The sequence below is a fragment of the Canis lupus genome, chromosome 9 (assembly GCF_048164855.1).
Source record: "Canis lupus baileyi chromosome 9, mCanLup2.hap1, whole genome shotgun sequence".
Lineage (NCBI taxonomy): Eukaryota > Metazoa > Chordata > Mammalia > Carnivora > Canidae > Canis > Canis lupus.
Genome location: NC_132846.1, coordinates 27,771,668 through 27,788,212, shown reverse-complemented (window position 1 = coordinate 27,788,212; position 16,545 = coordinate 27,771,668). Strand labels below are relative to the sequence as shown.

The window sequence follows — 16,545 nt, the reverse complement described above, 5'->3', positions numbered from 1 at the left end:
GGAGACCTGGGGTCGAGTCCCGCATCGGGCTCCCTGCATGGACCCTGTGTCTCTGCCTCTCTCTCTCTCTCTCTCTCTCTCTCTCTGTGTCTCTCATGAATAAATAAATAAAATGTTAAAGAAAAGAAAGTTTTACTACAAAGAAAGCCTCAGTTTCATCCTTATCCTCTCCAGTCCTTTACAGTTAGCCATTTTTTTGGGCACCTGGTGGCTCTGCTGGTTAAACCTTTGACTCTTGATCTCAGGGTCCTGAGTACCTTCTGCAAGCCCTGCATTGGGCTCTATGCTGGGCATGGAGCCTACTTTAAAAAAAAAAAAAATGGATACAGTTAGCGGTTTTTTCAGTGTCTAGTATCACACTCAGGTTTTTAAAAATACAAACCCAAGTAAATACATATACATGTGTGTATTCTTAGGTCCTCTCCTTTACCATGCTTTTTAAAACTCAATCATGTAAGCTGAAAGTACTTAGAAATCGTCCTCATGTTTTATAAGGCTGCATGTTCACTTATAAACACTCCATGGTTTTGTTCAATTCACTGAAGCAAGCGTTTTTAAAGTGCGGCAGATTAACAGTGCACTTGCTGGAATCAGAGTAAATTCACATCATTTACTCAATGTTTCATCTTGAGGGAAACATCTACCGTCTTTGCATCTGTTTTCTCATCTGTAAAATGAGGGTGTTGAAAAAATAGCACACAACTCATTCGGTTTTATAAGCAGCACAAGAGTTCATACATTTCAAGCACTTATGACATCACACGGAACAAAGGAAGCTTTAAATACAAAGCAGGGTGGGTGGGAATGGTAGGGATTTGTAGCAACTTCGAGGGAATGTCAGGGAAACCCTGTGGCGCCACAATATTTCCAGAGCCTGTGTGAAGTAGAGAACAGGAGTACATAGGGGCCCCGGGCTCGGGATGAGCCGGGACGGGAGTCCCTGAAGATGACAGCGATGTGACGGTAGGTCAGTGATGCGTTGGATAGGCAAGCACATTCCCAACCACAGGCCAGGAAAAGACGCTTTCGCCTTTCGGTCTTCGGGCAACAAGAGTGCGGTATCGTTTCCTCCTTTAGCCTACAGGATTGCAGGGTACAGACCGCCAGGCACCCGGCCTCAGGGTCACCAGCCCGGTCGGGGTTAGGGGGCGGGGCGATCCGGGACGGAGGGGCGGGGCAGGGGGCGGGGCAAGTCCCGGAAGGGGCGGGGCCGCGGCCGTGGCGCCAAAACGCGAACATGGCGCCGGAGCGGCTGCGAAGCCGGATGGTCTCTGCCTTCAAGCTGCGCGGCTTGCTTCTCCGCGGGTGAGTCTCCGCGGGGTAGTTTACGGAGCGGGAGAGCCGGGGCCAGGCGACCGCGCCAGGCAGCCGTGCGCGCCGCGCGCCCATGGGTGGCTCGGCCTTAAGTTAGAGACCCTTAAAAAGCTTTAAGAAACGAAACAGATCTGGTAGGGTCTGTAGGGTCTAAAGGCTGCGGTATCTTCTCAGGTTTCCGCGACCTTCGCGCGGAGTCGAAACGTTTCTCTCGGGTGCTGTATGGCTCTCCTCCTGCGTGTGCCACGTTGAGCCGGAGAAGCGGCGACCTGTGTCGCAGCAGCGGCTTACGGGCGCTGTGACTTGGGCAGCTCTCAGCTCCCCCTGCCCCCAAGCCTCTGCCTTAGCAGAATGGGAATAAGCGCAACTTCACGTGGTTAGTGAGTCATCAGGTGGGCGACCTGGGAAAGCCCAGAGGCGTGTCAGTAGTTGTCACCTTATTTTGTGAAAATTGTGAGCCCTCCCCTTTTTCAGATTTGGATCAGGTGTTATTCCTGAGTGAGAATTCCTATAGAGTTAAAAAGTGGGTAAGTTTGAAGCACATTCCTAGACCTCCTAGGTCTCCCTCCACTTCCCTCCTTAAACATTCCTTTTAGAACTTCTCTAATAGGTTTCCTGGCCATAATCATGTTTTCTTGTACTTACAGAAAGCACTTTTCTAAGATTTTTCTCACTAAATCTGTTTTGTTTTTTAGAATACAATAGTGTTTTGGTACATATTTAAATATGGAATATACTTTTTTTTTTTTTGGTACTAGGTTGTAATTGCTCTTGCTCAGTGCGGAGAGTTTTTGTTTATTTTTGAAATAATGATTTTTATGAGTGCTTTAACTTTGCTTTTGGCTTAGTGGTGAACAAGGGCAAGAGTGGATATGCCCTGGGAGAAAATAATGAATTTTGTTCCACTGATCCCTGACATTTTGAAAATATGAGCAGTTGATCAATTAACTTTTCTTTCTTTTCCCCTAGAATTTGACCTAGTATTCAACTGTCATTCATTAATTAATTTAGTCAGAAATACACTGAGATCCTGTCTTAACAGGATCTGGGCCATATCATGTATAGCTTTACAGGCTTTGATCTATTCTAAGATCACTGTGCAGGGGCAAGGAGTACAAGAGAAAGGAAGACACTGGAGATTGGGGAACAGATAGTGTATTAGTTATTTATTACTGTGTAACAGATTACTCCAAATCTTAGAGGTTTAAAACAGCACAGGTTTACTATCATGTTTTTTGTGGATCAGGAATTCAGGTAGGCTTACCTGGGTTCTCAGCTTCAGGGTCTCTTATAAAGCTGCAGTCAGGATGGGGTTATCTCACATGTCAGTTGGGCAGGATTTGCTTCCAACTTCATTCAGTGGTTGGCAGGATTCAGTTTTTCTGGGACACTTGGACTCGAGGCCTGAGGCCTTGCTGGCTGTTGGCTGGAGGCCACCCTCAGTTCCTTACCATGTGGTCCTCTCCAACATGGCAGCTTCCTTCATCAAAGCCAGCAAAAGAGAGAATTAGCAAGACCCAAGTCACAATCTTTTGTAACCTAATCAAGGAAATGACATCTCATTGTTTTAAAAATTTTACTTTTCAAATTACAGTACAGTAAAATGATCCATTACTTTTTTTTTTTTTTTTTTAATTATAGTCCATTGTTAGAAGCAAGTTACTAGGTCCACCCCATAACCAAGGGGAAGGGCTACACATGGATGTAGCCAGGATGTGAATACCAGGAAGCATGGATTACTAGGGGTTTTTTTAGAAGTCTGTCTACCTTGGTATTAAGTAGTTCACAGTTATTTAGTTTCACTTGTGAAAAGGATCTCAGGATAGAGGCGCTCTGATAATGTATAACAAGGTGACTACTTTGGAGTTAAAGGAGGGTTTCATAAAAAAAAGTGGTTTGAGCTTACTGTTCAAGGATGAACAGGACTTTTGTAGGTGAAGAAAAGAATGGGGAGAAATGACCGTATAAAGGCCCTGAGGCAGGAGAGCCCTCAAGAAGCTTTATGAGATTTGGCAGGGGCAGATCCTATATAAGTCTATAGGCTTTGATCTGTCCTAAGAGCTGTCCCACCATTTACTCATTTAAAATGTGTGTGATTTTAGAGACTTAATCATCATATATCTATGGACCACCTTCAGAATGCTTGGCACTCTGCAGAGGATGGCATGATTCCAGTTTTCAAGGTGCATCATTCATAATAAATTGGAGAGATGTAATACCTACACATGGAACAATCAATAAGCAACCTAAGTTAAGAACAATTAGTGTGATGACTATAACAATAACATTGATGTGAAGTGTGAAGTTGTGTGCTACAAACAGAATGGCATGCAATTAGCTAATTATTTAGACAGTGTTCATTCTGAGCCCTATTGGTATCTAAATCAGCAATTCGTGTGGATTTTTTAAAATTTATTTTTTGTTTTTTAAATTTTATTTAAATTCAATTATTAACATATAATGTGTTACTGGTTTCAGAGGTGGAGGTCAGTGACTCATCAGTCTTTTATAACATCCAGTGTTCATGACATCACATGGCCTCCTTAATTTTCATCACTCGGTCCCCGTCCCCCCATCCCCTCCCCATCACCCAGTTACCCTATCCCCCCATCCCTTCCCCGTCACCCAGTTACCCTGTCCCACCATCCCCTCCCCTTATTTTTTGTCACTCAGTTACCCCACCCCCCATCCCCTCCCCTACCCCTACCCTCAGTTTGTTTCCTATGATTAAGAGTCTCTTCTGGTTTGTCTCCCTCTCTGATTTCGTCTTTTTTTTTTTTTTTTTTTCCTCTCTTCCCCTATGGTCCTCTTTTGTTTCCTAAATTTCACATATGAGTGAGATTATGATAATTATCTTTCTCTGATTGGCTTCTTTCACTTAGCATAATATTCTCTAGTTCCATCCATGTCATTGTAAATGGCAAGATTTCTTTTTTCTTTTTTTTTGTTGGCTGAGTAGTAGCCCATTGTATGTACATACCACATCTTTATTCATTCATCTGTTGATGGTCATCTGGGCTCTTTTCCATAGTTGGCTATTGTGGACATTGCTGCTATAAACATTGGGGTGCTGATTTCCCTTCGGATCACTAGATTTGTATCTTTGGGGTAAATACCCAGTAGTGCAATTGCTGGGTCATAGGGTAGCTCTATTTTCAACTTTCTAAGGAAACTCCATACTGTTTTCCAGAGTGGCTGCAACAGCTTGCATTCCCAGCAACAGTGTGAGAGAGTGTACCTTTCCCTGCATCCTCTCCATCATCTGTCATTTACTGACTTGTTAATTTTAGTCATTCTGACTGGTGTGAGGTGGTATCTCATTGTGATTTTGATTTGTATTTCCCTAATGCTGAATGATGTTGAGCATTTTTTCATGTGTCTGTTGGCCATTTGTATGTCTTCTTTGGAGAAATGTCTGTTCGTGTCTTCTGCCCATTTCTCGATTGGATTGTTTGTTCTTTAGGTGTTGAGTTTGATAAGTTCTGTATAGATTTTGAATATTACCCCTTTAGCTGATGTGTCATTTGCAAATATCTTGTCCTATTCTGTAGGTTGCCTTTTGGTTTTGTTGACTGTTTCCTTTGCTGTGCAAAAGCTTTTTATCTTGATGAAGTCTTAATAGTTCATTTTTGCCTTTGTTTCCCTTGCCTTTGGAGATGTGTCTAGCAAGAAATTGCTGCAACCAAGATCAAAGAGGTTGCAGCCTGTGCTCTCCTCTAGGATTTTGATGGATTCTTGTCTCACATTTAGGTCTTTCATCCATTTTGAGTCTATTTTTGTGTAAGGTGTGAGGAAATGGTCTGGTTTCATTCTTCTGCATGTGGCCAGATTTTTTTTTTTTTTTTTTTTTTTTTTAAGTTCAGCTTTATTGAGTTCTTTTGGAGCAGGGGGATTCTTGTGGTTTCAGTGAGTGTTGCTTCTGTGACTATATCCATATGTCATAATTTTTCCTAGTCTAATTTTCTGATTTTAAAATTGAAAACAATGAAATTACTAAAGTTTACTTTAAGCAAATGCATTGTCAAATCAATAAATATATACTTAAATATTCATTATCTTCAGCACATTGAAGCAGATGAAGTCATGACTTAAATGTAAGGTGATAAATGGTAAAAGGCTATTGTGATGTATCAGATCTGAGGTGTATAGGCATTTTAATAATCCAGAAGGAAGAGAAGGTTGCAGCAGGTAGGGCTGGTCAAGGAAGGCTTCCTAAAAGAAAGATGTGATTTGGGGGGCTTTAAGAATGGTTATGTTGGCAGAGAATAGAAAGAAGAATTTGTTCAGAAAGGGCAGGAGGGGTGAGCACTGCTTACAGTGAAGAGGGAATAGATCCTAATTTTAATGCCAAATTGATGAGTGCCAGTTTGGGGCATTAAACTTTGAGCCTCAGTTACCGATGACCTGCCTCACCTATTCTTTCCATCCCAGTGAAGCCATTAAGTACCTGACAGAAGCTCTTGAGTCTATCAGTGAAGTAGAGCTTGAGGATGCACTGGAAAAAATCATCGATGCAGTTGAAAAGCAACCCTGTAAGTAACATTTTCTGATAGCTCTTAAACTGTTCTACATCCTCAGAAAGAAAAACAAAAAAAACCTGTTCTACATCCTCAGTTAGATTTATAGATTTAAGTGGAAGTTCCATATTGAGATATTCCAGCGTTATGAGACATACTCATGGTTGCACTTCTTCCCAACGGGTAATCTCTGCTTCTGTTAGAACTTTGGGATGTTCTCCAGAGACTCTTAAAGTTTTTCCCCCTCATGGAGCTCTCATTGCCAGCTATCCTGCACTTGACTTCTGATTTTCATCTGTTCCTTATGGTCACTTTTGTCTCTCAGCATGCCTACTACTTTGTCTTACTTGGGTTCTGTACTCCTGAAAGTTTGGGGGGTGGGGGAAATGAGTAAATGAGCAGGGCCAATTATCCCTTCTGGCTCCAGCCTTTCTTGAGGGGATCTTTTGGTTAAATATTTAAACTTTTACTGCAAACATGGGCCACAAAAGAGAAATGTTCTTCTTCTAGTTCTTCTAAGTACAGATGGCCAGTGTTTCTAGAACACTGAAAGATAGAAGCAGGTGTGGCTTGCTCTCAGGTGTTGTATCGATGCTAGTTTCTTCAATTATGTAGGAAACATGTTCTATGATACAGGAGAAATTACCATTACGTTTCATTTTTTATTCTAAAGGCAGAATTTTAAATATACCTTTGCTTTTAAAAATTGCTTTATAGTTGAAAATTTGGAAAATCATGAATTGTGGAAAAGTAGTATATATTCATTTAAGATGGCACATGGTGTTCTGCCTGAGAACATAAAGTATTCAAGGGTGCCCACTCTGGAATCAGGCTTGGGTTTGTGTTGCCATTTATACTTTGCAGCTGTTTTCTTGGGGGCAATTTATTCAGTCTCTCAAAGTTGCACCCTTAAGATATTATCATATGAATAACAATCTATCTGTAAGGACATCTAATCTAATGGAATAATGCTTGTGAAGTATTGAGCATAGTGTCACACATTTATTAAGGGCTTAAGAAGTGGTAGCTGTTATATCTGTTACTATCATGCCTATGGAAACATAGCATTTATGATAGAAAGTTATACTAATGTAAGCTTCTTAAACCTAGGAGTTTACAGAAGCGTTTATATAACTGAATTTATATTATTAAACAATATTTAGAAATGTAAGCCATTTGGCTGTGTATTAAGATATTACAAGAGTATTTGAGTGTAGAAGATTAAGGTTTTTGAGATATGGCTTTTGTTATTGTTCTGGCCCAACCCTTTTTTGGTCCTAAAAACTATATAATGAGAATCTCAGAGTTAGTATTTACAGATTATTTTTAGGAAAAAAGCTATCTGTGGAAATAAGTGATTTTTATGCCTGTTTCTAAAATTGAACTTTGAAATTCTCTTTTCAGTGTCATCAAACATGATCGAACGATCTGTAGTGGAAGCGGCAGTCCAGGAATGCAGTCAGTTGGTAGATGAAACTATGTATGTGGATAAAATGAATTTTTCTCCTCTGTTGGAGACATTAAGTTTTTTCCTTCCTTCTTTCTTTTCTTTTCTCTTTTCTTTTTTCTTCTCTTCTCTTCTCTTTTCTTCTCTTTCTTTTCTTTCCTTCCTTCCTTCCTCCCTCCCTCCCTCCCTTCCTTCCTTCCTTGACACACAGAGAGAGGCAGAGACATAGGCAGAGGGAGAAGCAGGCTCCATGTGGGGAGTCTGATGTAGGACTCCATCCCAGGATCCCAGGATCACGACCTGAACCAAAGGCAGACACTCACCCACTGAGACACCTAGGCGTCCCTATTAAGTGCTTATTTTAAGTGATTTTCTTGGGGAAATATTTAATGGTCAGTATTTTTACAGTGGTTATTTTTTAGTGTTTCTTATATAATATTAATACATTATAAACCTCATTATTCAGTGGCTCATCTTTACTATTTTTTCCTGGGGATTTGAGATTACAGTGTTGTTTATACCATTACTACCTTCTGCCACTACCCACTGGATATGACTTTATATTTTGTATGCTGCCAATAAATTGAATTGAATATTCAGAAATATATTTTGCTTTTGCTCTTAGGAAAGTGTGGTGTCCATAGAAGTTCAGTACTTACTTTGAGTCACATGGTGAATGGCAAAGAGGGTAGAACCTTTATGATTCTTTCCACTAACTTAAACTATGGGAACTTAGAAATTTATATGGCAATAATTTTTCTGGGTTTTATTTCCAAGTGTCCCTCTTTCCTTTCCTCTTTTGAATATGATACTTTCCAAATTCACAAAGTTTATTTTATTTTTATTTTTATATTTTTTTAAAGATTTATTTATTTATTCATGAGAGACACAGAGTGAGAGAGAGGTAGAGACACAGGCAGAGGGAGAAGCAGGCTCCCTGCAGGGAACCTGATGTGGGACTTGATCTCAGATTCCAGGATCAGGCCCTGAGCTGAAGGCAGACGCTCAACCACTGAGCCACTCAGGTGTCCCAAAAGTCACAAAGTTTAACTGGGAGGAAGACAACAAGGAAAATGGACAGAAAGTATTAACTTTAGTAGTTTTTTTCCTCTTCGGGGGCAATGGGGATCACTGATAGGGGTCATTGCCATATGATAGCTGCTGAGTAAATAGGAAAATTGAAGAAAATTTTAATTTTAACTTTGCAAACACACTATTTAAGATACTAGGGTACAATGACATATCCCTAAAGCCATCAATAGAAATTCAAAATGATTGTATGGAAGTGTAAGGATAATAATCATAAAGTAGGGATTAATGTTAACTATTTCTTTCTATGCCACAGTTAGCCAATGCAGAGGTCCAGGGAGACTGAATGGTAAACAGTCTTTGCAACTTCAATTGTCAGAAAATTATTATATTATGGCATAAGAGAGGCTTTCATTTTTATAGATGAAGAAGTGGCATGACAAGTCCAATAACCTGTCAAGATTGATCCACTAGAAAATGGTGGAACCGTACTTGGAATCCAGGTTTTCTTCAAATCTACTGGTTCTCTGCTACTCTATAATAGGTGCTACCACAAGGGTAGCAAGAACATTTTTACCATATTCAATTTGGGAGATAAACAGATAAAATTTTAGAGAAGATTTTCTAGCTTGCAATATTTATGCAGTAGTGCTGTAAATTTTTAAAAAACTTCATTCAAACATGAATATGTTATTAATAGTGTTTAAAAGTAAGTTATTTTGTTGAATTTCTTCCTCTAACACTGTAAGTATCAAGAATATGGCCAGTATTTTGGGAGTTCTTTTTCTATTTTATACCTGGTTCCTGGGACACTTTCGTATAATATTTTGGATTAAAAAATTGTTGGAAATGAATCATATTCTTTAATAATATTACAGCTCATAAAAGTAGTACCCATGGGGAGAGATTTCTTTCAGGATATAATTTTTTATACATATATGTTCTTTTTCAACAGATGACATCCTTAATTAGAAGTTAACTTGATGATGATGATGATGATTTTTGTTTGACAGTACTGGCAATGCTTTCTTGTCTCTGAGAGGAATATTTTACCCCCAGATTAAGACACTCTAAGAAATTATGTATACGGGGATCCCTTGGTGGCGCAGCGGTTTAGTGCCTGCCTTTGGCCCAGGGCGCAATCCTGGAGACCCAGGATCGAATCCCACATCGGGCTCCCGGTGCATGGAGCCTGCTTCTCCCTCTGCCTATGTGTCTCTGCCTCTCTCTCTCTCTCTCTCTCTCTCTGTGACTATCATAAATAAATAAAAATTTAAAAAAAAAAAAAAAAAAAAAAAAAAAAAAAAAAAGAAATTATGTATACGACCCGTGGAAAGTACATTTATATACCATAAGATTATAATACAAATTTTTGTGCTCACCTAAAATTCTTATGTTTCAGTAAATCAGGTCTGTGTTTTGTGGGCTGTTTTTCAGAGAACATATTTTCAATATCATAGGAGCATTTGATATTCCACGCTTTGTGTACAGTTCAGAAAGAAAAAAATTTCTTCCGTAAGTATACCATCTATTGATTTTAAGCTAATTTCAGATGTACATTTCTTTCAGAAGGCATATAGCCATGATTCATTTTTGGCCTACCTTTATGTATTGAGATAGTTATAAATAGGCATTCCTTTTTTTTTTTTTTTTTTTTTTTAGTCTATTAATGACCAACCACCCTGCACCAAATTTATTTGGAACAGCAAGGGATAAAGCAGAGCTGTTTCTTGAACGATATACCATTTTACACCAGGTAAGCTGAGCAGGGAGAAGGGAAGGAGACTGTTTAAACTTAGATGAGACTCAGGGTTAATTAAAGAATGGGATTTTCTAGTCCAGTTTTTGTCATTCAGTAGACTCTCATTGGGCTGTCTATGTTTGAGACCATATGGAGGGAAACAGAAATGAAAACAATTGTAATGATAAAAATAGCAGCTAACATTTATTGCCTGCTTTGAGTATACTGAGTACTCTGTTTAGCGTGTATGGACATTACCTCATTTAATCATTACAATATCAGTGTATGTATAAATGCTATTATCCTCACTTTTTCCATCATTTTTTTTTTTTTTAAATTTATTTATTTGAGAGAGAGCAAGAGCAAGCACAAACTGGGGTTGGTGGATAGAGGGAGAGGAAGAAGCAGGGCTTGATTCCAGGACCCTGAGATCATAACCTGAGCTGAAGGTAGATGCTTAACTGACTGAGCCACCCAGATGCTCCACTACTATCCTCATTTTACAGATGAGGAACTGAGACCTATATAAGTTTAGGAACTTGACCAAAGATCACATACTGTAAATGTACACAGGGTTTGAATCCAGTGTGTCTGACTTGAGCCCAGCCTTTGTCTACTATACTAAACTGGCTTCTGGCAGCTTACAATCTTTGAAGTTAAGGACATTTGCACAAACAAAATATAAAGTAGAATTTTATATGTGCTGTAAAAGAGATACAAACAGAATGTATTCATTGGGAAAATTGGGAAAGCCTTGAGATGGGCCTTGCTTGATTTGATCTTGTGGAAATGGGGAAAAGGTGGTGGTAACAGTGTTGAACAAAGACACAGCCAAGGGAAAGAATGAACTCTGGAGGAAAAGATGAGCAGTTGGTTCATTTTGTGTGTAGAGGAAGGCTCATGAGAAGGAATGGCAAGGGATGGGTTTGGAAAGGCAAGTGGGAGCCAGATCATGGGAGCCTTGGATGATATTCTTGGTAGTTGGGATTCTAGTTTCTTGGTATAAGGAGCCTTAGAATACCAGGGAGCTTCAATCACAGCTGGATTTTGTGAGCACTTCTCTACCAGCAGATTTGGGGAAGAGTTATGAATGTGAGAGAACACTTAGGGGATTCTAGTGTTAGTCCTGACAGAAGTGACAGCTGAGGGAGAAGGAAGTGGCAAGGGTTATAGATGGGACCACACTGGAGCAGTGGGAGCCATCATTCATGGTGACTGAGTGGATATGAAGGAGATGGGAGAGCATGAAGACTAATGGATGATTATGGTTTTGAGTCTGAGTGAGGAGGACAGTAGAATAATATGTTAACAAAAAGGAAATGTTTGGGCAGCCCTGGTGGCTCAGTGGTTTAGCGCCGCCTTCAGCCCAGGGTGTGATCACGGAGACCCAGGATCGAGTCCCACGTTGGGCTCCCTGTATGGAGCCTGCTTCTCTCTTTGCCTGTGTCTCTGCCTCTCTCTCTCTCTGTGTCTCTCATTAATAAATAAATAAAAATCTTTTAAAAAAATCTGTTTATTTGAGAGAGAGAGAGAGAACATGGAGGGAGGAGCAGGAGGAGGGAGACAAGTAGACTCTGTGCTGAAGGCAGAGCCTGACTTAGGGCTTGATCTCACAACTCTGAGCTGAAATCAAGAGTCACACGTGCTTGATGGACTGAGCCACCCAGGTGCCCCTTAAAAATAAATTACATTTTAAAGTCTATTATATTATTTTGGGTGTGTCACTTAACCCTTCTGAGCCTCATTTAAAATTTTTTTTTGCCTCATTTATTCTTCTCTATGAAATAAAAGGGTTGAATTTTAGTCCATTCACATTTTTATTACAATTATCTCCCTGAAAGCAGATCTGATTTTATTATTATTCTACTTCAATATCTGCTTTCCATTGCCTGGAAGATAAATTTCCTGGCTTGGCATACAAAGTCTATATTGTCAGGGCTCTTTTACTGGAGATTACAGAAATTCAGACTGACTAAAACAGAGACATTTATTGGTTTGTGGAAAGGTCTAGGAGTCCACCAGTTTCAAGCATGGCTGGTTCCAGGATATCACAAGTCATGAGGCTTCTTCCTCTTTCCATCTCCTAGCAATTTTTAAAAATTGATTTTACTCTCAAACAAGTTCTCTTTATGAGATGACAGAGGCCCCTGTAGCCTCAACAGCACCTGGAAAGAGAATTCCACTCTTCCAGTGCTCCTAGCAACAGCCTCTTAGCAGCTCTTAGCTTGGGGCACTTGCTCAACCCTGAACCATTCACTGGTTAAGGGTGGAATACTTTGATTCACTTAGCCTTAGTGGTCTTCTATAGAAGGGGGAAAGGACAACAGCCCTGCCTAAACTATAGACCACAGTGAGACGAGGGAGATGGTTCCCCAAACAGAGGCTCCAGCTAATCTCTTACTTTGTATAACATTCTGCTTTGTACACCTCATGAGCCAACTATACTAAACTTCCCATCACTTCCCAAATACTCTTACTCTCATAACTCTCTTGTGACACATCTCTCCCTCTCCCTGAAAAGTCTTGTCTCAGTCTCTTTTGGTTTCTTACTAGCAAAGTCTTATTTATTGTGTTTAGGATCTCATTAAATACCCCCTTATCTCTGGGGTGCTTTGTTGTATGGTGGCCCTTGACTTTTGTCTCTCATAAACCCCTGTGCTCTGAGGATGATACTTGGTTTGTAGTCTTCATATCCTCAACCGAGACTGCACTGCTGTCAGCTACACAAGAGCTTTCTCTTTAAAAAAATTCTTTTAAATATTTTTTTTATTTTCAGAATTACATTTTTGCCTAGAATTTATATATTTGTATATTAAGATATGTCGGCTTTCAAATTTGTTGAGAATAGGCAATAGTAACATTAGTTTAAAGGTGTTTTGTCAGAGTACTTCAATGAATTTTTAAATTTTATTGTAATGAATTTTAGTTTAAGATGTCTGATTCAGTAATTCATGTGACTCTTTCTTTTTTTTTTTTTATAGAGGACCCACAGACATGAATTATTTACTCCTCCAGTAATAGGTTCTCACCCTGATGAAACCGGAAGCAAATTCCAGGTTAGAACATAGGTTAATGTTAATGTTAATAACTAGGTTAAGTTATTTAGGGGGTGTAAGAATACAAGTTAAATATTTATTGCTTAATTCTAATTTATTGAAATTTAAGTGAAAATGAATCACTGAAAGCTGTTTAACTGGCTAATTGACCTGTTCATGCTCCCTGTTGATAAAGTTGATGCCCTGTGTCCTGGGTCCTGTAAATCTCTAAAAGAGATTCCATCTGAGATCCCTGGGTGGCTCAGTGGTTTGGTGCCTGCCTTGGGCCCAGGGTGTGATCCTGGAGACCCGGGATCAAGTCCCACATCAGGCTCCCTGCGTGGAGCCTGCTTCTCCCTTTGCCTGTGTCTTTGCCTCTCTCTCTCTGTCTCATGAATAAATAAATAAAATCTTTTTTTAAAAAAAGAGAGATTCCATCTTTGGGACAGGCCCTGAGACTATGGTAGCCCCCTGACAGTTTCTGGCCATCAACACAGATCTCTAGTCCTCTTGGTCTATTTGCTGGGTATGACATTGGCTTTCTGATCAGCTATCAGAAAGGCAGTGTCCTCCCCTCACTCATACTCCAAAATCCTAGTCCTTGTTCCAGGCCTCCTCTAGTGACCACCACACACTTACTCAGCTAAAGTGTGCTCTGTCCACTGAAGTAAAAAGTTTATTGAGGCACTAAGGAAAACATTTACAGGATAAATGAGACAGCACAGACAGGCCACAGGGTTGTTGGGGCCTGGGGAAGAGGTGAGAAGAATGTTTTCTGTCACCTGTACTCCTTCCACTTTTATATTCTTATACCCTTTGTTCACTTTTGTTCACACAATGCACCTAGTCACTATCAGCCTGTCTGTGGCTTTGTTCTTCTCAGCATACACAGCCCCGCTGGGGGACGTCTTCTGCTACTTCTAGACCCTGCCATTTCTCTGAGGTTCCATACAGGTTCAGAAGAGGCCTAGCCTCTTGTAAGGTTACATTCTCTGCCGCAGAAGATGAGAAGTCATGATGATGAGTAGTCTGGTAAATACTAAAACAGTAACACTGTTGGGTGGTAGCACCATAATGAGAAAACATTTATAGTTTCTGCTTTTAATTTTTATTAGAGAAGATTGGCATTCTATTTCCTGACCAAAGACCATCTATATGTTTTCTTATGTATATTAGGTTTCCTATGGCAACTCAGATGCGCACAGAAGCATTCTTTCTCCTCTCTTTTTTTGCCAGACTTTAGTAACTTTAAGACTTATCTATGTAATTTATGTTCTTTTCAATCTTTCCAAGCTGTTTTAATTCTGTATTCCTGTTGGTAACTTTACCTATTTAAACTGCTATGTATGGTACCTACATGGTAATTTCCCTTTATTGACTGCAAAAATTGTGTCCTCAGGAATACTTGTTACAGCTTTGTATTCCTGCTTTGCTTACTTATTTAATGTAAATTATTTATTTGTTTAATGTAAATTGCAATATTTTTCCCAGTCTATAAGTTGTCCTTTTATTCTCTCTTTTAAAAGATTTATTTTGGGATGCCTGGGTGGCTCAGCGGTTGAGCGTCTGCCTTTGGCTCAGGGCATGATCCTGGAGTCCCGGGATCAAGTCCCACATCGGCCTTCCTGCATGGAGCCTACTTCTTCCTCTGCCTGTGTCTCTGTCTCTCTCTGTGCGTCTCTCATGAATAAATAGGTAAAGTCTTAAAACTAAAAAAGGAAAGATTTATTTATTTATTTTAGAGTGAGAGTTGGTGGGGCAGAGGAAGAGAATCCCAAGCAGACTCCATGCTTAGTGTGGAGCCAGATATGGGGCTCGATCCCACAACCCTGAGATGAGGACCTGAGCTGAAACCAAGAATTGGATGATTAACTGACTACACCATCCAGGCACCCCAGTTGTCCTTTTATTCTCTCAATAAGAAGAGAACCTAAGTCATAATTTTGTTAAAAGTCCAACTTAATTTTTTGCTTTTATGGATCATATTTTTGGTTTTGTTTCTAAGAAATCTGTTTAACCCAGTTTTTAGGATACAGGTGTTGCATATCTTTTGTTTTCTTCAGATTTATCCCTAATTATTTCATTTTTTAAAATTATTTTACATGTACATTGTACTACCCCTTTTGATGTTAGGTTCATGTTTTTTAAGAGGAAATCTAATATCAAATGTTAGTGATTACTATGGGTTGATGCAATTATATATGACTTTATTGTTTTATATTAAAAATTTTTATAGTAAACAGGCATTATTTGTAATAAGAAACATAAGATGGTATAGATAAAAAAGTTTCACTTGGTAATTACTATAAAAATGAAGAATTATATGCCTTTTTATTTAGCAGTTCTGTTTCTGGAATTTGTAGAAATTTGTCCAACAGTTCTACCCATGCAGTGGGCCAAGAGAGGTGCAAGAAATATTAAGCACTGGTTTTACTATCAGAAAACTGGGAGCAACTTAAGTGTCCTTTAATAGGAATTTGGTAAAATAAATTATTGTATATATATATATATATATATATATAACATATATTTATATATATATATATAAAAAAAATAGGTAATCTCCATTCATTGAAAAGAATGAAGTATATCTATTCATAGTTAAATGGAATGATTTCTAAGACATTAAATTTTAAAAATTAAGTTGTATAATAATACAATAATATGGCTTAATCTTTGCAAATACAACAAAAACTGTATGATTATAAATTATATATGTGTGTATTAACATATACTGACCAAATAAATAAAATTTATATTCTTTTTTGTATTTTAAAGGTAAATGCACTTATCATTATTCAGAACACAGCAGTCACTCTCTGTCCATGGGGAATATGTTCCAAGACCCCCAGTGGATGCCTCAAACCACAGATAGTACCAAAACCTGTATGTGATATACTTACCTGGCAGGGGAGATACCATGATCACAAAACCTGTATGTGTCATGTTTTTTCCTACACATACATACCTGCGATAAAGCTTAATTTATAAATTAGTCACAGTAAGAGAGTCACAACAGTAATTAGTAATAAAATAGAACAATTATTTACAATAAACTGTAATAAAAATTATGTGAATGTAGTCTCTGTCAAAATATCTTAATATATTGTGCTCACCCTTCTTATGATGAACTGAGATGATAAAATGCCTTCGTGATGCGATGAAGTGAGGTGAATGATGTAAACATTATGATATAACTTTAGACTACTGTTGACCTTCTGACGATTCCTCAGGAGGACTGTCTGTTTCTGGGCTGCGGTTGACAGGATTACTGAAATCATGAAACATGAAACTGTGGATAAGGGGGAACCTGCTGTAATATGGTATGAGACTACAGTCATTGCTAAGAGCCTGAGTTAGTACTTTAGCTTCTTATAGGATAAATTACATTTCCTGAGTTCGATTTGATTTTCTACTATAAAGTAGAAAATTCACACTCAAAATTTACTTATTCATAAAAAG

At 38.9% G+C, this 16,545-nt stretch overlaps 1 protein-coding gene and 1 long non-coding RNA gene across 11 annotated transcripts in view; one reads left to right on the top strand and one right to left on the bottom strand.

The window, feature by feature from the left end:
* The window catches only part of POLE2 (DNA polymerase epsilon 2, accessory subunit), a 41,779-nt gene that overhangs the window by 9,384 nt on the left and 15,850 nt on the right, over window positions 1-16,545 (top strand). For 2 of the 10 annotated variants that reach the window (XM_072838462.1, XM_072838461.1), the window contains exons 1-7: window positions 1,205-1,305; window positions 5,746-5,846; window positions 7,236-7,311; window positions 9,718-9,822; window positions 9,970-10,063; window positions 13,030-13,104; window positions 15,862-15,969. In XM_072838462.1, coding sequence (XP_072694563.1) covers window positions 1,238-1,305; window positions 5,746-5,846; window positions 7,236-7,311; window positions 9,718-9,822; window positions 9,970-10,063; window positions 13,030-13,104; window positions 15,862-15,969 — 627 coding nt within the window. In that variant the 5' untranslated portion in view covers window positions 1,205-1,237. Of the gene's footprint in view, window positions 1-941; window positions 964-1,204; window positions 1,306-5,745; window positions 5,847-7,235; window positions 7,312-9,717; window positions 9,823-9,969; window positions 10,064-13,029; window positions 13,105-15,861; window positions 15,970-16,545 lie in introns of those variants that run through there. The other 8 variants (XM_072838467.1, XM_072838465.1, XM_072838468.1 and 5 more) reach the window with 7 other exon arrangements.
* Window positions 716-16,350, bottom strand: LOC140639919 (uncharacterized). Its single transcript, XR_012036567.1, has 3 exons — window positions 16,200-16,350; window positions 2,579-2,794; window positions 716-1,715 (listed from the first exon to the last, which is right to left on the bottom strand). It is a non-coding gene; the product is annotated as an uncharacterized lncRNA (long non-coding RNA).